This window comes from Carlito syrichta, unplaced genomic scaffold, assembly GCF_000164805.1.
Source record: "Carlito syrichta isolate Samal-C Ts95f unplaced genomic scaffold, Tarsius_syrichta-2.0.1 Scaffold309859, whole genome shotgun sequence".
In the NCBI taxonomy this organism is placed as follows: Eukaryota; Metazoa; Chordata; class Mammalia; order Primates; family Tarsiidae; genus Carlito; species Carlito syrichta.
In genome coordinates, this window is record NW_007253955.1 from 420,056 (window position 1) to 445,751 (window position 25,696).

General features: G+C 41.1%; 1 protein-coding gene and 1 pseudogene across 3 annotated transcripts in view; both read left to right on the forward strand.

Moving 5' to 3' along the window:
* Positions 1-4: 4 nt before the first annotated feature.
* The window catches only part of FAM118B (family with sequence similarity 118 member B), a 56,176-nt gene continuing 30,484 nt past the window's right edge, over positions 5-25,696 (forward strand). For 2 of the 3 annotated variants that reach the window (XM_008068079.1, XM_008068080.2), the window contains exons 1-2: positions 5-96; positions 18,697-18,766. Coding sequence is in view for 1 of the 3 variants with exons in the window: in XM_021717569.1 (XP_021573244.1) it covers positions 24,153-24,157 (5 nt within the window). In the remaining 2 variants the exon portion in view is untranslated. Of the gene's footprint in view, positions 97-18,696; positions 18,767-24,023; positions 24,158-25,696 lie in introns of all 3 variants that reach the window. The other variant, XM_021717569.1, reaches the window with a different exon arrangement.
* On the forward strand, positions 6,068-6,426 carry LOC103270557 (annotated as a pseudogene).

Consider the following 25,696-nt stretch of genomic DNA (forward strand, 5'->3'; position numbering starts at 1 on the left):
GCGGGGCCTGGGCGAGTCACGTGGGGCGGGGCGCGCTCAGTGCGGCTGCGCCGGCCGGTAGCTGCAGCTGGAGCGGTGGCGTTTGGAAGAGACGCGGTGAGTGTGTTGGGAAGCCGGGCTGGGGCTGGGAAATGCCGATGCCTCGGCGCTTTAACGTTTTCCGCGTCCCCGGGCTTTCTGCTCTCAGAGCACCGCCCTGAGAAATGTTCCTCCTTTTGGGACACGGTCCCACTCAGAAACTCCTCCCCGCCCCCGCGCCCCCTTAGAAACGATGCCCCGTAAACGCTCGCTCTAGAGCCTTCCTAGGCGCCCAACTCGTCCCTCCTGGCAACCTCATCCCCGGGGTTCAGCCAGTCCCCTGAGGGGACTTGTTTCCTTACTGCTCGACCTTCGGAGATGCCGGATCTCGGTAGCCTCTCCACCCCTTACCTTCCGACTCGCAACCTCTTTGTTTCCCATTGTAACCTGTCCTCTCCTAAAGATGATGGCCCCTTCCGTTATCCAGGGCGCCCCAGCCCATATTTCCGTCTTAGGGAGCACCAGGGTCTCCTCCCCCCCATATTTCCTCAAGAATTCATTTCTTGGAGTCTCTTCTCCCTACCTTTCCTACTCCTCACGAAGAGACAAAGTACGGAAACCAGACCTTCCCTCTTCCTTTCTGCTTCCTTTCATTTTCTCTCCATAGTTTGCAACCGCCCCCAAACCCTCTTTTACAAGATACGGTGTTGGGACTCTGATGTCCAAACTGCAAACGGCTCCCTCTGATTTCACTAAGGGTGGCTGAGAAGATGAACATCTGTTTGGAATGGCAATATTAAAAAACACCTTGGGTTATACTTGCCATTTGTTAAGAAGAAAACTTGTGCCGAGTTCTGAAAGTCATGAAAACTAGTGGATCTGTAACTGACGATGGAAGGAACAGTTTTTGAGACTGCTTAGAATGAAGGCTACCTGAGGAGTTAGTAAAGAATAGGCAGTTGAATTAGGTTTGGGTCCTACCCCTGCAAAAGGTATTGGCATAAGGGAGCCAAATCTAGCGTGAAACAAATTTGAACAGGTGGAGCTAACCTATAAAAAACGAGTTTGAACTAGATGTGATAAGCAGTGGGAGTCTTTGAAGCTTCTGGAGTAGTGCAGAAACTCCTTGAAAGTGGAATTTTAGAAATGACCCTGGCAACTGAATTCAGAACATATTAAAAAGGAAAGGGTTTGGCAGGAGGGTAGCCAGCTAGGTTGCTGCCGTCTAAGTGTTCAGTGATGTGGTCTGGCCTCATTCAGTGTCTTCTTTCTGCTACATTGTACTGTCCTTTGAGTTTGAATTGATTATGATTTATGCAGATCAAGGTGTACCGTTGGCCGCTGTTGATCTGTGAGTCCCTGGAGGGTTTGTTTTTTGTTTTTTTGTTTTTTAATCCACACACCCAGCATGTAGTAAACTCACAACTACATGTTAGGTGTGTCTGAACATTTTGAATTGTCTTATTTCTGTCCGTTTTTGAATGAAGATAGGGGCGAATATATTTGTAAAGTGAGAAAGAAGGAAGGCTTATCTATTCTAAGGTATATAATCCAGATGTAAATACAAAGAATCCCAAGGGAGATTGACAACCTGTTTTTCTCCTGTTTCTTCCTCCCTCACCCCCACCCCACAATTTACTAGTAGAGAATAGATTTCTAAGTGTTGAGAGATTCCACTGTAAAAGAATTATTTTTATGCTCCAGTCCCAGATTCTTAATTTCACTAAACAGTTGCATATCGCATGTTACTTAGATGCATGAAACGCCCTTTTCCAAGGACTCTGAAATTTAGACAGCAGGACTCAAAGTTTTATCATCACATTAATTACAAACCTGTTGTGTGTACAGGACTTTTATGGTTTTGTGTGGGGGCAGAGAGAAGCTGTTTCTACCTTTGTTTATGGCATTCAGAGAACTACACCTTTTCCTGCAGAATTGGCCTGTGGTAGGAAACAAAATGAAGAACCAACTCAGATGTCACTGCTAGTGACACAGACCTGTGTTCTTAGGTTTCAGGTTAACCCAAGGCACACATTATACTGCCTAAGAATAAAAACACTGGTCACTCTTTTTCTAGAGAAGGAACTTTTAGGTTTATCTTGTTGAAACTTTGTAGAGAATTTAAATAATTCAAAGTTTTTGTTTGCTATGGCGGTACAGCTTCAGTCAATATGGTTATATAAGTTAAGATTTCCTTAATGTTTCCCCTGTGAGCCCAGGCACTCAGTGATTTAAAGTTGCTCTCTGAGTATAAAGAATTTATCCAAATACCCTGTTTTTTGTTTCTTTTATCTCTACTTTGTTGCCTGCTCCCTCTTCCTCATTCAACTGATCTTTTATAGGCAGTTTTCCACTTCTGTGCCAATGTCACATTCTCATTCTCTTGCAAGGAACTCCTGTCTGAAGTTTTCTCAGTATAAGAAAGGAAATTTTATTAACGATGTCTTTATTGTTATGGAGTACAGCTCTATTCAAACATGGCTTATTTAAATAGAGTTTGATATATTGCAATCTGTGCCCTTAAGATAACTGTATAAAGAAGAACTTAGTAGTTTGTGTTGTTTATTTATTTATTTATTTATTTATTTTTGAGTAGGAGCCTTACTCCGTTACGCTGGCACTGAGTGCAGTGGCACGATCACAGCTTACCACAGCCTCGACTTTCTGGATTTAGGTGATCCTCCTGCCTCAGCCTCCTGAGTAGCTGGGACTACAGACATGCACTACCATGCCTGGCTAAGTTTTTGATTTTTTTGTTGTTGGTGTTGTAGAGAGGAGGTCTTGCTATGTTTCCTAGGCTGGTCTCAAACTGGGTTCAAGCAGTCTTCCCGCCTCAGCCTCCCAAAATGCTAGGATTATAGACATGAGCCACCATGCCCAGGCCAATAGTTTGTTTTTAAAGATTTCCTAACCCATGCAGGAACATAAAGGCTGCTTTAGTATTTTATAAATGAAAACAAGGACTGACTAATAAAGGAACTTGTGTTTAAATATCATAAATTTAAGGTTAGTTAGTGGCATAAAGTTAAATTGCAGCTCCTCAAACTATGATTTGCTAGTTGCAGATTAACCAGAGATTCCATTTCCTTGAAGAGCAGGAAGTACTTGGACATTGTTTTATGGTTTAAGAGAGATTAAAGGAAGCAATTAGTAGAATTCTCAGGTGGTATCCTGGAAAGTGCAGTCCTTAGGATCCAGGAGATCTGGAACTAGGTCCATGTTAGTCATTGTGAACTTGAACAAACAATTTGGGCTTCAGTTTTTTGTTATTTATAAGATCTTTGCAGCTCTACGCTTTTGTTCTATGAGGATTTTCCACTGACACATAAGTACTTCTCTTTCAACCTTAATTAGTGGGATTTGTTTCAGACTTGAATACATTTAGCATTAGCACAGAGAATCCAGATTCTGCTCTTGTCCCCAAAACTTAACGTCATGCCACTGAGCTAACACTTATATTTGGAGGTTACTTCATTGAATGGTATTGGAACATACCTTAAGGTTTGCTAAACCGAATGTAGGAAGGAGTGCAGCTAGAAAAAAAAATTAGAAGATGATAGTGTAGAACTGTAATATTGATATTTGTTCCTTTTTTCCATACCAGCATTTTAAAGAGATTCACTTGTACTGTTGCCTCTCGTTATACTTTTATTTAGCTTTGAGTGAAGATCAAGGCAGGTCTAGCTTAATACAGTTCTCCCTAAACTGTTCTTTCTTATCATGGCATATGTAGAAATAATTGTTGTATCAGTGGGAAAACTGGAGGTGGCTACAGACACCAACTTCCCTGGGAGTTCTGGCTGTCTTTGACCTAAACTCTGCCTAACTATGAAGAGGAACTATATCATTGGTTAAATTTGTTAAATCAGTCTTTAATGCATTTTATCCTTACGTACCTTTATGTTCTTGTCTAGTTTATGTTTAAAGACAATACTTGTCTTCCATAGTGGCCTTTCTAAAAGTGTCTGAATAGTAGAGAACTGCTTTTTAAAAAAGATGGGAAATGCTTTTGTCATGATACCTTGACCCCATTAGATTGTGGGCAATCTTGTTCTGCCTATTTAGAGAATATAGAGTATATTCAGAGTCCAAGGTCAATGTACAAGGATATGTGCATTTCTTTGAATAGTTTATTTTATGGTTTCCATTGTAAAAGTAATACAGAAAATGTGAAAACTACAAAAAGAATGCGAAAAATAATCATGCATAGTTCTGTTTCCCAAATATATTAATATAATGGTTTTCCCATCTTTTTTGTTTGTTTTGTGTGTTTGGAGAATTTAATACATTTACAGAAGTAGAGAAAATACTCTAATGGACCCCCATATACCCATCAGCCAGTCTACAATTAAACAACACAGAACTAATCATTTTCTACACCCCATACCCCATTCTTACCTCCCAGACAGTTTTGAATCAAATTTCAGACATACTGTTTCATCTGTAAATGCTTTAGTATCTATTTGTAAAAGATTAGGACTTGTTTTTAACCTAATCATAATATAGTTATCACACTTAAAAAAATGCATTCCTTAATATCACCAAGCAACTAAGTCAGTACACAAATTTTCCTGTTTGTCTCTCTCTCTTTTCTTTTTTTTTTTTTTTTGAGTTGGAGTCTCACTGTGTCGCCCAGACTGGAGTGCAGTGGCCGCTCCCGGCCACCGCAGCCGCAACCTGCTGGGCTCCGGCGATCCTTCCACCTCAGCCTTCCGAGTAGCCGGAATTACAGGCATGCGCTACCACGCCCAGCTGATTTTTTGATTTATTGTAGAGATGAGGTCTTGCTGCCCAGGCGGGTCTTGAACCTGCGGGCTCAGACAATCCACTCGCCTCAGCTTCCCAAAGGCGCGGGATTACAGGCTGAGCCACCAAGCCCGGCTCTCTCTCTCTTTTTAAATTGGTTAGTTAGTTGGAATCAGGATCCAAGAAATAGCCACACATCATGCATAAACTTTTAATTAGAAGAATAATACCATATGGGCATACAGAAGAGACATGTGGACTATCAGTCTTGAGGATGCTAGAGCAAACTGGCTAATAGATCTTTCACTTTGAGTCATACTGAGTTTCAAGTCCTGACTCTGCCCACTTGCTAGCTGTGTGACTCCACGCAGATTATTTAACCTCTCTCCCTCTTACTTGTTTTGTTCTGAAATGTGGATGATAACTAAGTGAGTTAATGCAGGTTAAAGCACTCTTGTAAAGCCAAGCACATAGTTAATGTCCAATAAACTATATTCAATTATTAATAACTATTCCCAGCACGTAGTATAGCACATAAATATTTGTTGAATAAACTGTAAATGGAGTAAGAGTTAAGAGATACAGAATTTAGTCTAGATTCTGCCATTTTGGTAATTTAAAGTTTTGGGCCTGACATTTCTCACCCCCAAAAGGAGGGGGGTAAACAACTGTTTTCCAGAAGCAAGGCAGCTTGGTATTTAGAAAGAGTATGAGTGTCGAAAACAAATTGGGGTTTGCATCAGACTTTGTTGTTTACAAGCATTTAAGCACCCCAGCCTCAGTTTCTGCATATGTAAAATGGAATTAATACCTATCTAATAAAATTGTTGTGATGAGCTACAAGATAAATATAGTACCACTAGCATGTAGTGGGTACTCAGATTATTAGTCAGTAGCATGTCATGATTCCAGGTTAAAAGAAGATTATTACATTAGGGCATTTTCAAAACTAAAGAGCTATATATTTGGCTGGGCTCGGTGGCTCAGCCTATAATCCCAGCACTTTGGGAGGCCAAGGCGAGTGGATTGCCTGAGCCTGCGGGTTCGAGACCTGCCTGGGCAACTTGGCGAGACCTCGTCTCTACAATAAATCAAAAAAACTAGCCGGGCGTGATAGTGCGCGCCTGTAGTTGCAGCTACCTGGAAGGCTGAGGCGCAGGGATCACCGGAGCCCAGCAGGTTGAGGCTGCGGTGGCTGGGAGTGTACACTGCGCTCCAGTCTGGGCAACAGAGCGAAACTCCAACTCAAAAAAAGGACCCCGCCTCTGCCACTCAGATCCCACCCTCAAGACCCCGAACTCCAATGATCCTGCAGCAGCCCTTGGAGCAAGGTCCCCAGGGTCTGGCCCAGCACCACCCTCAGGCCGCCCTGGGGTCATCTCGGGGCCTGGATGCCAGGGATCCCCTGTGCAAGCAGTTTCTGTCTGAGGAGAACATGGCCACCCACTTCTCTCAACTCAGCCTGCACAGTGACCACCCCTGCTGCAGCCCCCCAGGACTTTCCTCCCAGCCCTGCCCCCACTCAGGGGCCCTTGCTCTGAGCTGCTTCTCTGGCGCTACCCTGGGAACCTCATCCCCGAGGCCCTCTGGCTGCTCAGGCTGGGGGACACCCCGACTCCTCACTACCTTGCAACCCCAGCTAGGGACATAGTGGAGCTCTGAGTGCTGATGGGCCGTGCTCCTCCTACCCTCCTTCTTTCCATACAACAGAAGAGACCAGCAACCCCCACAAAGGGACAAGGTGCCTTTCCTTCTTCAGACCATATATCTTCACCCAACAGAGGACACTGAGCCCAGTGGAGCCCTGGGATGGGAGGGGCAGGAGCATGGGGAGGGAGAAATCCCCCCTCCCCCAGGAGAACTGAATAAAGATTGCTGAGCAACCAGAAGAAAAAAAAAAGAGCTATATATTTAAAGGAGTTATACAAATGAAGATGACCGAGATAAGTCATATGGGAAAATGAATATACACACTGGAAGGGTGAACATGGTTTCTAGAACATGAACAATCGAGAATTGAGAGACTACTAAACCATGTGGCTAGATAAAAGCCAGAGGCTGTCAAGTCCCTAGAGAAATTTGAGAAGGTATTTATAACAGATAGTTGCTTAAATAGAATAAACCTATTTTCTGCATTATTTGAAAATTTGAACAAGAATAAGTTTAAAATGTGGATTGTTGTGTGTTTTGTTAATGATCGGCATATGCTTTTGAGGGCTTGCGCCAATGATTTGTTAGCTTAATGAAAAATAACTTCCACTAGATTGTGTTAGGAGAGCTGAACTGTTAACTGATTTGGAGAACCAGATCCATGTTGAGTTTACTAATCCCAGTTAGCTACTCAGTATTTCCCCAATTTGCTTGATAGTAAGACTCACCTGAGGAGCTTTTAAATATACAGATTACCAGAGAATTGCTCTAGAAATTTTGGCTCAGTAGATGCTGAGTTGAAGCTCAGGAATCAATTTCCTTCCCTCCCACCTGCCCAGCAAGCACTCTAGGGTCCTGGACTAAAAGTTATTTTGTTTATGGATATACCAGACAAGGGTAAATTTACTAAAAAATGTAGAGAGAAAAATGACCCATTTTAAATGTTGCTATTTTCCCCCCTTTTTATTCTGTTAATTTTTTTAATCAAAGTAATTCATGTATATGGTTTAAAAGTCAAATAGTACTAAAAGACTTATATATATATATATATATTTTTTTTTTGAGTTGGAGTCTCACTCTGTTGCCCAGACTGGAGTGCAGTGGCCACTCCCGGCCACCGCAGCCTCGACCTGCTGGGCTCTGGCGATCCTTCCGCCTCAGCCTTCCAAGTAGCCGGAATTACAAGCATGCGCTACCATGCCCAGCTAATTTTTTATTTATTGTAGAGATGAGGTCTTGCTGCCCAGGCAGGTCTCGAACCCGCGGGCTCAGGCAATCCACTCACCTCAGCCTCCCAGGCGCGGCATTACAGGCTGAGCCACCGAGCCCAGCTTAGGACTTATAATTAAAAAACAAAACAAAAATAGACCCAGTTCTTCCCCCCCTCTCTACCTCATAGTCTCAATTTTTAGATACAGCCAGTCAGTCATGTTCTTCTGGCATTACAGAAGTTCCCGCTTACCATTGTCCGATAGGTTCTTGAAACATGCTTCTCTCACCTTGCACTTCAAAAACAACCACCAGTAGGTTGGACTCACTTTTGTACCACGTTGATTATTGTTGTGCATTTGGATAATTATTATAGACTTCACAGATTTTAATCTGGCAGTAATTTGTATTCCTTATTTTCCAAACCTGTGTATTCCAGGTTATGTCAAGGATGGCGGAGCCTTGCCGGGCAGCTCAGGGCACAGGATGCTATCCCACAGCAGGATATCCTCACATACCTACTGTGCCCATGTGCTAGGAATCGTTTTATCATCAATGTTGCAACAAAGTGACATTGAACAAAGTGACTTTTTTGAGGACCTGCTGTACCTTTATATTACTAAATTATTTGATATGGTATTCTTTCTTGTGTTTTTCTCCATGTTGGGCCTATTGATTTCTGGCTGTGATAGATTAGCATTTACCTCTTGCACCCTACCACCACTTCCCTACCTTTCCATACCCCCACTCCCTAACATAGTATATTGTAATTTTTGGTTAAAACAGGTAGGTTTTATGTGTTTACACCTCTGCCAAATATTGTTCACTATTAAGCCAAATGATCTATTTAGCATGTTCTTTCTGGTGTTTAGGTTGGCCTTCACCTGTGTTTTTCATGTACCTACTTTAATTTTTTTCCCAAATGCCCCAACATATTCATCACATTCTTATCAGTAATGTTTTGTTTTGTTTTGTTTTGAGTTGGAGTCTCACTCTGTCGCCCAGCTGAAGTGCACCCCAGGGTCAACCTGTTGGGCTCCGGCAGTCCTTCTGCCTCAGCCTTCCAAGTAACCAGAACTACAGGTGCACACTACCACACCTGGCTAATTTTTTTTTTCATTTATTGTAGAGACGAGGTCTTGCCAAAGTTTCTGAGCTGGTCTTGAACCCACTGACTCAGGCAATCCACTTGCCTCGGCCTCCCAAAGTGCTGGGATTATAGGCATCCACCAAGCCCTGCCAGTAATGTTTTCTACGAGCTCAAATGTATTGCTCCCTGTGTTTATTGGAGCCCTGCCTCTTTCTCCTTCTGCCTTTACTGTTCCTCACAAGACTGCTTCCCAAAGGTCATTTTGTAATTGCCCTTCACTGCAGGCACCAGAGCAGGTCTTCCTCTTTCTGGGTTTCTGCCTTTATTTTCTTGAAGCATACATACTGCCGTCATTTTCTAAGAAGCATTTGAATGACTTTCTTTTGCCCACACACTTGTTTGATAGTTTCACAGTTATATAATTCCAGATTGGAAATAATTTTCTCTCAGTATTTTGAAGGCATTGCTGTACTGTCTTCTGTATCTGGAACTGCTCTAGAAGCATAGTGATTCAAATCCTTTTTATGTGACCTTATTTTGTTTTTCTTTGCTCCCTTCCTGGAAGCTTTGCAGTTATTCTCTGTCCCTGGTGATCTGCAGTTTTATAATGATGTACCATGGAGTGGGTCTTTCCTTATCTCCCATGCTGGGTTCTTGTGGGCCCTTTCATTCCGGAAATTTCATGTCCTTCATGAGTTGGACATTTTCTTGTTCTGTTTCTCTGATTTTACTCTCTAGCTTTTCTTTTTCTTTTTATTTGATCCTTTTTCATAATATCCATTCATGTTATATGGATATGATAGACTCAGTTTTTTTTCTGCTCTCTGCATTGGCTCTGTTTCCTCCGGGTGATTTGAGGCCTTTGCACCTATACTTCTCTCTGCCTTGATGTATCTTCTCTCAGATATCCAGTGAGTTGCTCCCACACCTCTTCAAGTCTGCTTAAATGCCACCTCAGTTAGGAGACCTCTTAAAAGTCCAGACTCCATCTCACTTTCTTACTTTGCTTTTCTCCAGGAGCATGTATCACCATCTAGCATACCACACATTTTATTTACTTGTCTTTCTCACCACTAAAATAGAAACTCCATGAGAGCAGCGATTTTTGTTTTGTTTTGTTTACTGCTGTATCTCCAGCCTCTAAAACAGTTTCTGGCACTTAGTAGCTGTTTAATAACAGCTTAATTCTTTAAGGAATGAGTGAACTCATCTAGGGATTTGTTTAAGTGTCTAATGATTCTGGCTGTTTATTCATTTTATTTTTTAATTTTTTTCGCTATGTTTAGGTCCCAGGTTGGGTCTTGTTGGGTGGTGAGCATTACTGTAGGGTGATTGATATGGATGGGTTTTGTGTATATTTTTGTTCAGATGTACATATTTGCTAATATTTTTTCAGTTGACAGTGTTTGGTTGCTGGGATAAGGCTGGGGCCTTGGAGAACCACCTTTTAGCATGCATCCTTTTGTTTCGTTTTGTTTTTTATAGGACCCCCAGTAGTTGTTCTGTGAATATGCATCTTTTAACATGTGTACTTTAAGTTCTTCTTTGCTCCTGCTGATGTATTTAACTCTAGAGCCATTTCAGATTTCAGTTCATTTTTCTCTAAACCTCTGGATTTGGAAGTGGAGAGAATAAATGAAAATAGTGCTCTAGCTTAGCAGGGGGTGAGGAAGAGATTTGTGCATTAGTTAAATAGACTTTATACCAGTTTACATTTTTGGGTTCACATTTAAACCTTGCTTTCCATCTGTAAAATTTTGTTGAACAATACCTTGTCTGCTGAAGGCTTCTCTCCCGGCATCTCTCACTCTTAAAAACAAAACAAAACAAAACAAAAACCTCTATACCGTGTGGTCATTTTAGTGAGTTACTTGGAAAGAGACTAAGATGTAAACAGGAATGCAGCACAGCAATGCCTATACAGCACACAAGGAAAAGCACAAGTTACTTACGGATTTCCTCAGTTATTTTCAGAAGCCTATCTTTCAGCTCTTGCTGAAATATTTACCTCCACGTGCCTTAAGGGTCACCTTAAGAGAGTACCTAGGAGACAGGCTGTGTTTAACTCTCTAGCTAAGAAGTAATTTTGAGATCTGTTGCTAGAACTTAGTGCTTCACTGCAGCCTAACCAATTCCACAGGAATCATGTCCATGGGGCCGAGAGCATTTGGTCCTCCACTGACTCCTTCTAGATTCCCTCTCATCCCAGGTGCCTCATTACCCTCAGCCACTGGAAATGGACTGCTTCTTTCTTTATTCTACTGTACAAACATGTGCTACTGTACTGTTGATGAATACACAGACAGCTCAAGTATTTTTAAAAGTTCATTTTACTTCATTTTACTAAGATACCAAGGTAAATGAAGAAAGAAGAATTGAAAAAAAAAAAAAAGGGAGGGGACTTACATGTAAGATTTATGGTGTAAAAGCAGGAGGGGACTTACATGTAAGATATATGGTGTAAAAGCAGGGCAAACCCTAATGAATGAAGTTTTTGGAATTGATACAAACATGAACCCAGGATGCTCAGACATCTTCCAAAAGTTCCTCTTGAAAACTGCTTCTTACCACATAAATCAAAATGTCAGCAGTGGTTGGTTATCTCCATGTGGGATGACAGGGTAGTTTTCATTTTGCTCTTTTTACTTAACTGTACCTTACATGTTTCCTGCAGTGCTGAATGTGATCTGTTACTTTTCAAGTCTGGGAGGAAAGGCACTTGTTTTTTCATGGATGCAGTGTCCGCCTGCCTCCCTTGGGCCCAGCTGCCCAGCCCTGTGGCTGCTCCCTGTGGGTCCTCTTTTGATTTTTCACTGACTTCCTTCACTCTTTATAAAAGTATGCTTTTGGCCAGGCACAGTTGCTCACACCTGTAATGCCAGCACTTTGAGATATCAAGGCTGGTGGATTATTTGAGCCTAGGAGTTCAAGACCAGCCTGGGAAACATAGTGAAACCTCTCTACAAAAAAAAAAAGTTTTTGATTAGGCAGGTGTGGTGGTGTGTGCCTGTAGTCCCAGCTACTCGGATGCTGAGATGGAAGGGTAGTCTGAACCCAGGAGGTTGAAGCTGTGGTGAGCCGTGATCATTGTGATCATGCCACTGCACTCCAGCCTGGGTGACAGAGTGAAACTCTGACTGATTGTGTGTGTGTGTGTGTGTGTGTGTGTGTGTGTGTGTGTGTGTGCACGTGTGCATGTGTATTTAGTCCCTGTAAGCCATTTTCTCTCTACTTTTTTCCCCCTCATTTGTTTTCACTGGCCACTTTTTTAAGGCTGGTCCTACTTGCTCAGCAAAATAGTGCTTTTTAGAGCTATATCTTCTAAGTTAGCCTAGTCTGTGGCAAATAATAACTTTTTTGGAGGTGGGGAGCTTTCAGATTCTTTTTTCAGAATCTTAACCGTGCTTTCAGCTCTCAGCTCATTTATGGATCAAAAAGAATATTAATTTGTCAGTTAATTTTATCAGAAAAAAGAATATCATGCTAGTTACAAATTTAGCCACTTTCCTAAGTTCCTTTTAGTTTATTATTCTTGTTTGAAACTTAACATTCTGTTAGTATATGACAGTTTTTTCAAAATCAATAAATACATTTGTTGGTTCTTTTAACAGAAAGAAGGAAATAGTGGGCTATAATCTTATCACCAGTGGATTATTTCTACCCTTCAGACAGCTATGTTAAGGAGCAGATTGCTGAACTGGTTGTTGACCTTTGGGTTTGAAAGGGCTGTTTTAAAGTACCTTTAATTATTGATAGGCTGTCTAACTGAAACTTTTGAATTGGTATCTCATGGGCCTGAAGCACACCAGAGATTTGAGGAAAAGTTAGAGATTTGGGAGTTGTTTGTATCTGGTGTTTTAAGCTGTAGGAGTAAGTGGAATAGGCAGGGAATATATCAGGTAATGGGCATGAGAACCCTGAGGACCTTCAACATTAAGAAATGGGCTGAGGAAGATCTTCCAGAGGAGAGGTAGGGAAGCCAGGAAAAGGTGAAATGGAAGTAAGTTTCAGGTGCTTCCAGGAGGTAAATGAAGATAAATACTAACAACCTTACTGAGTTTTTCCATAAGGGTATTTGTCTCCCATAAAACTTTCCTTGATCTTCCTCAAGCACAAGTGTTCATCTGGGGTGCCTCATACGTGCATATTAAACTTGGCACAAACCTGTTATAAATACTGATTTACAGTTGTTTCTCCTAAAGGTATAGACTTTTCAAGGCTATGGTCCATGTCTTACCTATCTTTGTCAGACAGTATCGTATTGTGTCTTAATAATATGGACACTGACTTCCATGTCTAATCTGTAGTAACCCTGTGACCTTTAACAAGGCGCTTATCATCTGTGTGCTTCAATTTCCATATATATGGTATTCATGATATGAGATGATAATAGTATCTGCCTCACCGAAGAGCAAATGTTTGTGAAGGGTTGAAAATAGTGGCTGGGCTTATTGTGCATGCTATGTAGTGTTTGGTGGAGGTGAGCTGGATGTGATAATAGTAATACTCTTAGCACAGTGTCTAGCATTTAACAGATACATGAACATGAAAATTCAACAACTTGTGACTAATATAGTTCTTATCATTTTTAAACTCTACAAATATGTACAGAATATAATCATGGCCAGGTCCTGGGAAAACCACACAATAGGAGGACCAAGAGTTAAGTGTTTGTAGCTTTGTTTTACAAAACAAATCTACAAACTTTCAACAAAAATACCATGTGATCTCAATTTCTCTTCATGTCATTTGAGAAGGAGAAAACTGAAAGATAAAGATGATTCCTCCAAAGCAGGTGAAAATCTTTGTGTGTAGGGCTAAACAACGTTAGCCAGGAGAGTGGTGGGTATCAGCCACAGAAGGTATTTGTTTGGTATAAGAGAATATTCCATCACATTACCCATTCATCCTGGGTTTTACACCTCAGAAAACTGGAAGTATCAGTTGAGCTCTTAGACTTTAAATTAACTCATGGTAGGTACACACTCATTCAGTCAGCAAATATTTGAACTCCTTCACCATATGAACACTGTGTAACAGGAACTATGCTAGGGACTAGGGATAGGAGGATATGTAAGACAGACACTGTTCTTGTCCTAGAAGAGCTTTTATTCTTGTGGGAAAGGCCAATAATTCCAAGTGTTAAGAGATGCAAATAAGGAGCTGAAGTATAAATGAGGCACTTGGAATGAAGGGGGCAGAAAAACCAGACTACAGACGGTAGCATTTAAACTGAGACTTCAAGGATGGAAGTGTGGGGGAGGTACTTGCAGAATATCACTCTGAGCAAAGGCTGGGAGCCAGGAACGTGTAGGGTGTGTTCAGGCAACTGAAGAGCCCTGTATGGCTCTAGAGATGGATGTTTTGTGGACGGCGGACACTGGATCATGCTGGGTCTTGAAGCCATGATGAGTTTAATTTATTAAACACAGTGAGAAACCATGGAATGGTTTTAAATCATGACATGGCTTTAAACCATGACTTAGTTTGTGTTTTGAAATCTCTTTTGCTGCTACATAAGCTTTTCTTTTTCTCTGATTATAAAGTACTTCAGATAGATTTAACATGTAAAATGAGAGAAACTGATTCCTTAGCCTTAAATATTGATGTCCCTGAGTTATTTATCAAGAAATTCTCCCCTTAAAAATCTACTTTTGACAATCAATTTACAACTTAAGAAATAAACAAACATGAGTTATACAAATAAAGTGGTGACTGGGCTTGGTGGCTCAGCCTGTAATCCCAGCACTTTGGGAGGCCGAAGTGAGTGGATTGCCTGAGCCCGGGGTTTCAAGACCAGCCCGGGCAACTTGGAGGCATCCCATCTCTACAATAAATAAAAAACTAGCCAGGCATGGTAGAGAGTGCACCTATAGTTCTGGCAACTTGGAAGACTGAGGCAGAGTATCACCAGAACCCTGCAGGTCGATGCTGGGGTGGCTGTGAGTGTGCCACTGCACACTCCAGCCTGGGTGACTGAGTGAGACTCCAACTCAAAAAAAAAAAAAAAAAAAGTAGTTTATATATAGAACGTTTTAGAGCCAGACAATGGTCTTGAAACCTTATATCTGAAGCCCTTTGGCCTGCTAGAGTCAATTACCTTCACTCACTGTTATGACCATTGGCATATCTGAAAAATGATAGTTTGAATGTTGGTTTACCTATGTATACAATTCTCCCATTTGTTCAATTTAAAAACAAATTGTTTTTTATGGTCCTTACAGTATAAAAAGCAGTAATGGGGTGTTCTTTCTTTCTCTTTTTTTTTGAGTTGGAGTCTCACTCTGTCGCCCAGACTGGAGTGCAGTGGCCGCTCCCGGCCACCGCAGCCTCTACCTGCTGGGCTCCAGCGATCCTTCTACCTCAGCCTTCCAAGTAGCCGGAATTATAGGCATGCGCTACCACGCCCGGCTGATTTTTTGATTTATTGTAGAGATGAGGACTCGCTGCCCAGGCGGGTCTCGAACCCGGGGGTGTTCTTTCTTTTGAGTTAATAGTAAATAAATATCTGAATTCCTACCATGTTCTGCAGTCTTGGGATACATCTGTGAACTAAACAGACAAAAGATCCCTGTCTTCAGGGAAATTACATTCCAGTAGAGGAGACAGCTACAAATAATAAATATAATTAGTACATTTATTATACTAATAAATATAAGTGGCATATTAAAAGATGATACATGCAATGAAAGAAAAAGGAGATCAGTTAATTTGGGGGTGCAGTTTTAAATAGGATGGTTAGGGTAGCATCATAGAGAAGGTATGATTTGAGCAAATGCGTGGAAACTTGTGCAGAAACGTAGGGAACGTTCCAGGCAAAAGGAACAACCTGTACAAACAAAGGCCCCAATGCCAGAGTGTACTGGGCTAGTCTGAGCAACAGTAAAGAGGTCAGTGTGACTGGAAGGAAGGATTGTGGGAACATCTCCACTTTCTAGGGATGGGTTTCTCCTTAGTCGATTTTAAAAAGCTCATAAGCCAAAAAAAATAGGCAAAGAACTTCCGTCCCATGAATGTTCTGCAGATGGTTAACACCCATGTCTTAACTTGAATTAGATACTTCCAAAGTAATGCAAACATTTCTTTAATTCAGTTCATATAGCAGTTGAACAAATTTTTTTTTCTGTGAATAGGAACTTAAGTTGGAGCACGTGCTTATTAGACCTAGCATTTTGTGAAAGCTAAAGATCTTACCATTCCAGTTTATAGATCTCCAGGCTAGAAGTAAAAAGGCTTTGCTTTGCAGCAGACGGTGGCAAAGATGCCAAGTGTACTTCTTTTCTCTAAGAGAAGCAGTGATGCGGTGGGGATTGAACTTATTGGGAGAGAAGGGATGGTACTGCCCTTTAAGAGCAGGTTTTTGTTAGGTTCCTTTTTTTGCTTGTTTTTTGAGTTGGAGTCTCACTCTGTTGCCCAGGCTGGAGTGCAGTGGCATGCTCACAGCTGCTGCAGCCTCAACCTGCTGGGCTCAGGTGATCCTTCCACCTCAACCTTCCTAGTAGCTGGTACTACAGTTGCGCGCTACCACGCCTGTCTTATTTTTTCCTTTTTTTGTAGAGACAGGTCTCACCAAGTTGCCCAGGTTGGCCTCGAACCCCCAGGCTCAGGCAGTCCTCTCGCCTCAGCCTCCCAAAGTGCTGGGATTATAGGTGTGAACCACAGTGCCCAGCCTCCTTGTTTATTTCAAGCTCAGTCACACCAAATCCTTTTAAAGTTTGTATTTGACAATCTACATTTTCTATTCTTTGATTCAGTGAAATTTTACATGTGTTCCTTAAGTTTCCAATCTTAAATCAAGCACACTACTTTCATCTTCTTTTTATTTTGAGTCAGAGTCTCACTCTGTCACCCAGACTGGAGTGCAGTGGCACACAGGCACACTACTTTCAAAAGGTTCCAATATATTAGAATATTGCCAAACTTGTGTGCATATCAAGTGTATTTTATGGGTACAAATAATCAGTATCATTGTTTTAGATGCACAATACTCTTTATTAAGAACCACGTTTGGTTTAGCCAGTGAGATTGCTAGAGCTATTCCAGACATACTTACCCATAGCTAATCTTTTCCCATGTTGTTCTGAATTTTTTTTATAGGTAGAGTATCTTTGTAGTTTCTTGAACTTCTGATTTATTCCTTTCCCAATCCTATTCTGTGAGTTGCTATTCATTGTTTCATTGAAGTAAGAGTACCAAAAAAAATATTCAGAAGCACAGGTCTCTGATTTCCTGAGGCAAAATATTTCTCTACCCACAGTAAAAAAGGAAAATGGTACAAGTTCATAAAACTGTGAGTTAGAAGGCCCTAAAATCTAGTAGCCTGCCCTCTTGTTTTTTAAAAGAAAATGCCACAACCTCTTTGGGCCTCCAATCGTTACCATTTTAAGTAGGAAAGTCAAGAGTCTAGCATTTAGTCAACTTAAATTTAATAGCTGTTGAATGACAAAATTAAAAAAGAGAAATTGGTTGAAGATCAGCCTGGGCAACATAGTGAGGCCCAGTCTCTATTTTTTAAATAAAAACAAAACAACTTAGGAACTCTCTCTTCTTTTTTCCTTAAAAACCCACTTGTAACTACCGCTAATGAAGTGTATATTCAGGACAGTTTGAATCTATACTCTAGGGTGGTCATTCTCAAGCTTTGGGCTCAAATAAACTCTAAACCATATTTTCTGAATTTCTCTTATTTGAGGTTGACAGTACTTCCAGCCTGTACCTCTCTCCTAGTCTAACTCATATCCAACCAACTACTCAACATCTCCTCAAAAATAAATAAATAAATAAATAAAAGATAAACTGAATGTTCAAAGCAAGATTATTCCTAAATCCTTCTTTATTGTATATTCTGATAACTAGGTTTTAAATAGAACTATGATAGGTGTGTGTTGGATTTTTTATCTGTTTAAAATATTGTGCACTTGAACATGAACTAGAAAGTAATTAATCTTGTAATGAGTAAACAAATTAAATGATTTCTTTATGTTGCAGAACATTTTATTCTTATTTATTTTCCATTTAGTTAATTCCAAGATAGTTGTAAAACAGATCTATTTAGTATTTTTCTTATACTTCTGTCCTTGGTTTTGTTATTAATAGGTTTTTGGATTCCATGTTCACAATGTGAGGGCATCACTGTGGATATTCTAATCATAAAATTGGCCAAGCTAGCCGGGCTCGGTGGCTCAGCCTGTAATCCTGCGCCTTTGGGAGGCTGAGATGAGTGAATTGCCTGAGCCCGCGGGTTCGAGACCCACCTGGGCAGGCGAGACCTCATCTCTAGAATAAAATTAAAAAATTAGCCGGGCGTGGTAGCGCGCGCCTGTAATTCCAGCTACTCGGAAGGCCAGAGCCCAGTGGGTCGAGGTAGCAGTGGCCGGGAGTGGCCACTGCACTCCAGTCTGGGCGACAGAGTGAGACTCCAACTCAAAAAAAAATTGACCAAGCTTCTTGTTGTCAAAATACGACTTTTTCAAGATTATTTTTTTTTAATTTTCAAAACTATTTTCAGTACTGTTTAAGTCGCAATCCTCAAGGAAGTGAAAAGGGGTAAAAATTAGTAGGATATACTTAGTAAACATTTTGGTTTTTATTATGACTGAAAAATCTTCCCTTCATTAAGACTTCTAAACTTACGCTCATAGAACTATTCTCTATATTGATGGCATCTTTTGGGATCCCCCAGACTTCGAGGAATCTGCATATGTGCACAGCGTATAGTGTATACTCTGTTGGTATGAAAAGCAAGCTGTTGAGCGTATCCTCGTATATAACGCACATTATTTTATTAGTAGAAATTTAATTTTTAAGGACTCACTAGAACATAACCTCTTGTCCTTAAAGATTTATTTACTTTTATTTTTAATGAATAATCTATGCTATTTGTTATGGAATTGTTTGTATGCCCATACTACATGGGAAATACCTTTATTAAGCTTAATATTTTTAAAGTTTCTTTCCTTAGCAACGTGTGTCATTATTTTCAGGATATACCTTCTCAGAAGCTTCACTGGAGGAAAAGCAGGGGCAAAAAAAGAAGTTGTCATTCTTTGCACGGTAAAAATCATCTCCCATCACCAACTTGTAATTCAAATCAAATTTTAATTGGAATGTTCCATTATTCCTTCATTAAACAGTTTTGTTTCCTATACATGATGTGTTACTTTGGCTTTACAGTTGAAAATAACTGACATAAACAATATCTGAGCGCTTGAGCCTGGAATACCAGTTTGGTTTATTTGGGGACTTGAGTTAAAAAGCATTCTAGAATTTAGGGTTATACTTCTCAATCCTTAAAGTCTTTCAGAAACCCTACCTCTGGTGAGGCCATTCACCTCATATTGTTCAGATATGGCTTATTATTTGCTGGTAAAAATGGCAAGAATAAGTGACATTGATCTGACATTTCATTAGTAACTATGTTAAAGCAAATTTTTAGGAAATGAGTCGATACAGATCTTATGTGACAGAAGGTAGAGGGTGTCAGGCACACTTAGAGATAAAAGTAGGAGCCAACTAAGTTCACCTTAGAAGAAATACTTAAAGACTGGGATCCACAGAGGAATCCAATCCTAGCATAACTAAACATAATTCCTATTGTTCTGTGTGCATTGGAAAGAGGAAACAGCGAGTTTGCTTTACCCACTGTTAGGAGAGGCTGCAGTCTACATTATGAAACTGAATTTATTAACTACCCAAGCAAATTATTTAATTTGTTCATGGTCGACAAGGCTGTTGAGTACTCTTTCATAGTACCTTATATTGGGTATCTTTTCCTTCCTCCCAGCCCTCATAGTAGCAAAAAGTAGATGTGATGGAATTAGTCCAAAACCACAATTAAAGAAGTTTGATTTCTTCTCAAGTCAGGGATGACTATGCTTTTTTGGGTTTTTTTTGAGTTGGAGTCTCACTCTGTCGCCCAGACTGGAGTGCAATGGCCGCTCCCAGCCACCGCAGCCTCAACCTGCTGGGGTCCAGTGATCCTTCCGCCTCAGCCTTCCGAGTAGCCGAAATTACAGGTGTGCGCTACCATGCCCGGCTGATTTTTTGATTTATTGTAGAGATGAGGTCTCGCTGCCCAGGCAGGTCTCGAACCCGCAGGCTCAGGCAATCCACTCACCTCAGCCTCCCAAAGGCGCGGGATTGCAGGCTGAGCCACCAAGCCCGGCGACTATTCCCTTAAAAAAAAAAAAAGAAGTTAACCCTTTTCTATGTTTGCACTAGAAAAATAAGTCATTCTTTATTTCAGTCACTTTTTTTTGTAATACAGGAGGAAAACTATCTGTAAATACAACTGATCCTTTCAGAACAAAAAATGTACCACTTTCTCAGGCTGGTCATTTGTTGATCTTTTATTTCTAGGCAAAAATGCTTTTTAAGAAATTAGAAATTTTCCCTCCATGTGATGATTTATTATCTGCTGGTATACCCAAGTGTGTTACTTTGAGCACTTTCTGACTTGCTACTTGTTTGAGCTCAAGGCCATACACTGGGAAGCACAGGAGAGATATGCAGTTCGGAACAAGGAAGATGGGCAGGGAGCCCTCACTGATTTCATTGGAGAGAGGAGCTGGGTTTACTGTCTTTGCTAGCACCAAGATGCTCTGGAAGCAAGAGCTGCTGGGAAGCCTCCGCTATTTTCCTATCCACAGGTCTTCTGCTGTGTACAAATTTAGCTTCACTGAGATAAATCAGTCCCCTTTCTCATGTCCCTTTTCCATGTTTCTTTTTTGAGTTGGAGTCTCACTCTGTCGCCCAGACTGGAGTGCAGTGGCCGCTCCCGGCCACCGCAGCCTTGACCTGCTGGGCTCCGGCGATCCTTCCACCTCAGCCTTCCGAGTAGGGAACTACAGTCGCGCACTACCACGCCCAGCTAATTTTTTTTTTGATTTATTGTAGAGATGAAGTCTTGCCAAGTTGCCCAGGCGGGTCTCGAACCCGCAGCCTCAGGCAATCCACTCACCTCAGCTTCCCAAAGGCACAGGATTACAGGCTGAGCCACCGAGCCCAGCTTTTCCATGTTTCTTACTGGATTTTTTTTCCAGCACCCACCTTTTCTTCCGCCAAATACAAGCATTCTATTTCCCCAAAGTTGACAGGTTTCTAAGTATAAATATTCTATCTTATGTGAAGATTTCAGCCTTAAAATTTTTCTTAATGAGGTTGCTGTTACTTTTCTCAGCTTTTTACCAAATATCTAACTTTTATTTTGCTGTACTCTGTTGGCCTTGAAGAATTACTCATTGGCTTAGCAGTAATTGGAGTAATGAAGACAGTGCCACAGATAATTGCCTTTGTTTTCCTGTGGCAGAAAAGCATTTTCTAATTGTGCTATACATAGCAAGCCCCAAAATGAAAACTCAAATAGTTATCAAATAAAGTAAAGTGTGAACTTGTTGATGGATGTTAGGAATTCTGTGTCCGATTTTCACAGCTTTGAAACTCCTTAGTAATAACTGCATATTGTTTAAGGTAAATGCTAAAATGAATTTTCTTTCTTGAAAACAATACTCTAGATTCTAGAAGGAATAAAATATAGTTTATGCTTACACCACTGGAGTATAGATGTGAGAGTGTATTGTGTGAGGCATCCTTTAGACTTATTCTATTAGAAAACAGAATTAGTATATGATCAAATGTAATGTGGGCATGCTGAATTATTTTCTTTCAGTACCTAAATAAGAATATTCCAGTTAGAAGCTGTTGACTGTATTGAATTTTTTTAAATTACAGTAGATGAAATGGATCTTCTGGTTGACTCTGTAAAGAAACAAAAGCCAGAAAGCTTAGTATTTGGATCTAGAGAGCAAGAATTGACCATTTGGCAAAAATGATCTTAGCTTATTTTTCAGGAGAAAATGATAGGACTGATCTAGGGTTCGGGTAGATTACTGGTGGTGAAAAGTAGTGTTTGTCACAGAAAAAGTAGTTTTATCCAGCTTCTGAATGTAGTTGACTACCCAGATTGCATCAGTGGAGTGCCTAGTTATAAAGTGGCTATTAGGGATTATTTCAGGTAAATCTGCTTTCTAGAATGTAGATGCTTCCTTTGATAGTTTTGGACTTCAAGTTAAAAAAAAAAAAAAAGCCAAAAAGCTAATACAGATTGAGTATTCCTTTTTCAAAATCCTTGGGACCAGAAGTGTTACAGATTTGGAATTTTTTTTGGATTTTGGAATATTTGCATTATACTTAGCAATTGAGGTTCCCTAATCCAAAAAAATCTGAAATCCAAAATGTTCCAGTGAGCATTTCCTGGTTAATAATAGTGTTAAGAACATGGACTTGGGAGGCAGAATTGCCATGGTTTGAATTCTGATACTACCAAGTACCCGATCTTTTTAGCCTCAGTTTTCTCATCTGTAAAATAAGGTAATAATAATACCTCATGAGGTTATGGGGATGAACTGAGTTAACTGAGTTAATATTTATAAATAGTGCATGGCACTATAAAAGAGTTTGTTAAATAAACCTCTTATTTTAGTAGCTGAATTCTAGATGAATTCTAGATGTCTGTCTTCAAAACTTAGTAAGCATTAACTTCCTTGTACATTTACTTTCACCTGTCTCATTACAGTATTTTACTTGGGTGTAATTTGTTAGGATGATGGGTTTTATAGAACCACATCTAAGAAGGGCCGGGCATGGTGGCTTACTCCTGTAATCCCAGCACTTTGGAAGGCCAAGGCGGGTGGATTGCTTGAGCCTGGGGGTCCGAACCCAGCCTGGATAGCATAGTGAAAGTTTGTCTCTAGAAAAAAATCAAAAAATTAGCTGGCATGGTGGCACGTGCCTGTAGCCCCAGCTACTTGGAAGGCTGAGTGGACAGATTGTCTGAACCCAGGATGTTGAGGCTGCCATGAGCCACGAGCATCATGATTATGCCACTGCACCCCAACCAGGGCAACGGAATGAGACCCTGAATTTAAAAAAAGAAAAAAGAACTGGGTGCAGAAGTTCACCCTGAAATCCCAGCACTTTGGGAGGCCCAGGCAAGAGAATCACTTGAGCCCAGGAGTTTGAGACCAGCCTGGGCAGCATAATGAGACCTTGTCTCTACAAAAAAGACAAAAATCAGCTGGGTGTGGTGGCATGTACCTATATTCCAGCTAAAAAAAAGAAGGCTGGGGTGGGAGGATCTCCTGAGCCCAGGAGGTTGAGGCTGTGGTGAGCTGGGATTGTGCCACTGCACTCCAGCCAGGGCGATAGAGTGAGACCCTGTCTCAGAGAGAGAGACACACACAGGGGAGGGGAAGGAGGAGGGGAGAGAGGGAGAGAGGGAAGAGAAAGAAGGAGGGAGAGAAGGAAAGGGGAAGGAAGGAAGGGAAGGGAGAAGGGAAAGGAGCATAAGCACGTAAGTTTTTCTTTGTGTATTTTTTGAAAAACTCTCCAAACTGATGGATTGTCCTGTATGCGGCAGAAGTAACTACTTTTCTATCACTGGTTTTTCATTTTAGAGCATAAGCCTTAGTATAGGAAATGCTTCACATAAATTAAAACTTAGTAAGAATATTTTAAGGGGGATTAAAATCTGACTATTGGCAAACTGGGAAGCTATTAGACTATAATAAGTAGTACATACACTTAAAGGAAGGAAAGATAGTATAACGTGTGCATCCTACATTTAACAGAATAGTTGAATTCTAGAAAAATTAAGTTTGTGTTTTATTTAATTGTTTCCTTTTGATATACTATGAGTCCTCTGAAATTCTGGAGATCCTGGCTCCATAATTTTGAATTATAGCCCAGAAACATACTTCTAAAAAAATTAGGCCAGCCGGGCTCAGTGGCTCAGCCTGTAATCCGCGCCTTTGGGAGGCTGAGGTGAGTGGATTGGCTGAGCCCGTGGGTCCAAGACCCTCCTGGGCAACTTGGCGAGACCTTATCTCTACAATAAATCAAAAATTAGCTGGGCATGGTAGTGCGCGCCTGTAGTTCCAGCTACTCGGAAGACTGAGGTGGAAGGATTGCCGGAACCCAGCAGGTGAGGCTGCGGTGGCCAGGAGTGGCTACTGCACTCCAGTCTGGGCGACAGAGTGAGACTCCAACTTAAAAAAAAAAAAAATTTAGGCCAGGCACAGTGGCTGATGCTTGTAATCCCAGCCCACCTTGGGAGGCTGAAGTGTGAGGATCACTTGAGGCCAGGAGTTCAAGATCAGCCGGGGCAACATAGTGAGACCTCATATCTATTAAAAAAAAATCGAATAGGCTATATTTTTGAGAATACATATACTTTTAACAAACATTCCAGATGATTGACTAAAGGCAAGATTTACAGTGATAAGTGATACATCTGTCTTCTCCTGAGCCCCAGCTTTCTCATCAGGAAAATCAAAGATTTTACTAAAAAGGTGATCTACTTTCTAACTTACTTCTGTGACTTTATGATTTTGACTTTCCTCATGATTATGATATTAAAGAATTCCACTATGTATGATGGAATATGGGGTTGAGGGACTGAGCCTCTGTTTACTAGAAAAATTAATTCAGAAAACTTAAAAAAAATTTTAATAAAGAAAAAAGCTTTCAACCAGGGTGGCTCACGCTTGTAATCCCAGCACTTTGGGGGGCAGAGGACAGAGGATTGCCTGAGCCCAGGGGTTCAAGACCAGACTGGGCGACTTGGTAAGACCTTATCTCTACAGTAAATCAAAAGATTAGCTAGGCAGGGTGGTGCACTCCTGTAGTTCCAGCTACATGGAAGGCTGAGGCGGAAGCATCGCCTGAGCCCAGCAGGTCGGGGCTACAGTGGCTGTGAGCTTGCCAGTGCACTCCAGCCTGGGCAACAGAGTGAGACTCCAACTCAAAAAGAAAAAGAAAAAAGTTTTCTAATAAGACAGCAAATTTTCGGTAATTATCAGTAACTATGTTCTGAATATTGGCAATGGAACGCAAAACTAAAACTCTAAAAGTATGTATTATCTTCTATATTGTGTGTGTTTAAAATATTACTACTATTTTTAAATTCACAGTCCTTAGATTTAGTAAGATTACTAAAGTTTTGAGCAATTAAAACTTCTCTTTAGAGTTCTCATTCTTTTTTTTTTGCATTGGAGTCTCACTCTGTTGCCCAGGCTAGAGAGCAGCGGCATGCTCACAGCCACTGCAGCCTTGACCTGCTGGGGCTCAGGTAATCCTTCTGTCTCAGCCTTCCAAGTAGCATGTGCCACAACGCCTGGCTAATTTTTTAATTTATTGTAGAGATGAAGTCTTACCAAGTTGCCCAGGCTGGTCTCAAACCTGTGGGCTAAGGCAATCCTCTTACCTTGGCCTCCCAAAGTGCTGGGATTATAGGCATGAGCCACCGCACTCAGCTGGAGTTCTAATTCTTAAGCCATGATATTCGTTTACTTTTGCCAGCTATCCCAGCACCTGACCATAATTGGCCATTTCCCATACATATTTGTTTGTTTATACCCTTTTACCATTTATCACAGTGGCTTAATTTAAAAGTCCACTCCATGTTTAGTTAGAAAGGCACGCCCCCACTGGCTGTGTCAAACAGTTGTCCAGCAACAAGGAATGTGTGTCAATCAGTAGATTGTATTGGTTGGTCTATTCTTGACCAAGTGATTTATTTCTTCAGCTGAGAGTAAATGGATTACTGGGGGCTAGTAATACACTTATCCATTGGTTGTTTTTACTCCAAGTCTTCCCCAAACCCATTTTATGTGGGAGAATAATAAGTAAATGTTAAACTCTACAAACTGATGACCAATAATTATGAGTTGACATTGTCTCTTTGGTGGGGGCTTGTGGGAAGGCCTTCAGGGAACAAAAACAAGATGAAGCCGGGCTCGGTGGCTCAGCCTGTAATCCTGCGCCTTTGGGAGGCTGAAATGAGTGGATTGCCTGGGCCCGCGGGTTTGAGACCCGCCTGGGCAGGCGAGACCTCATCGCTACGATAAATCAAAAAATCAGCCGGGCATGATAGCGCATGCCTGTAATTCCGGCTACTCGGAAGGCTAAGACGGAGGGATTGCCGGA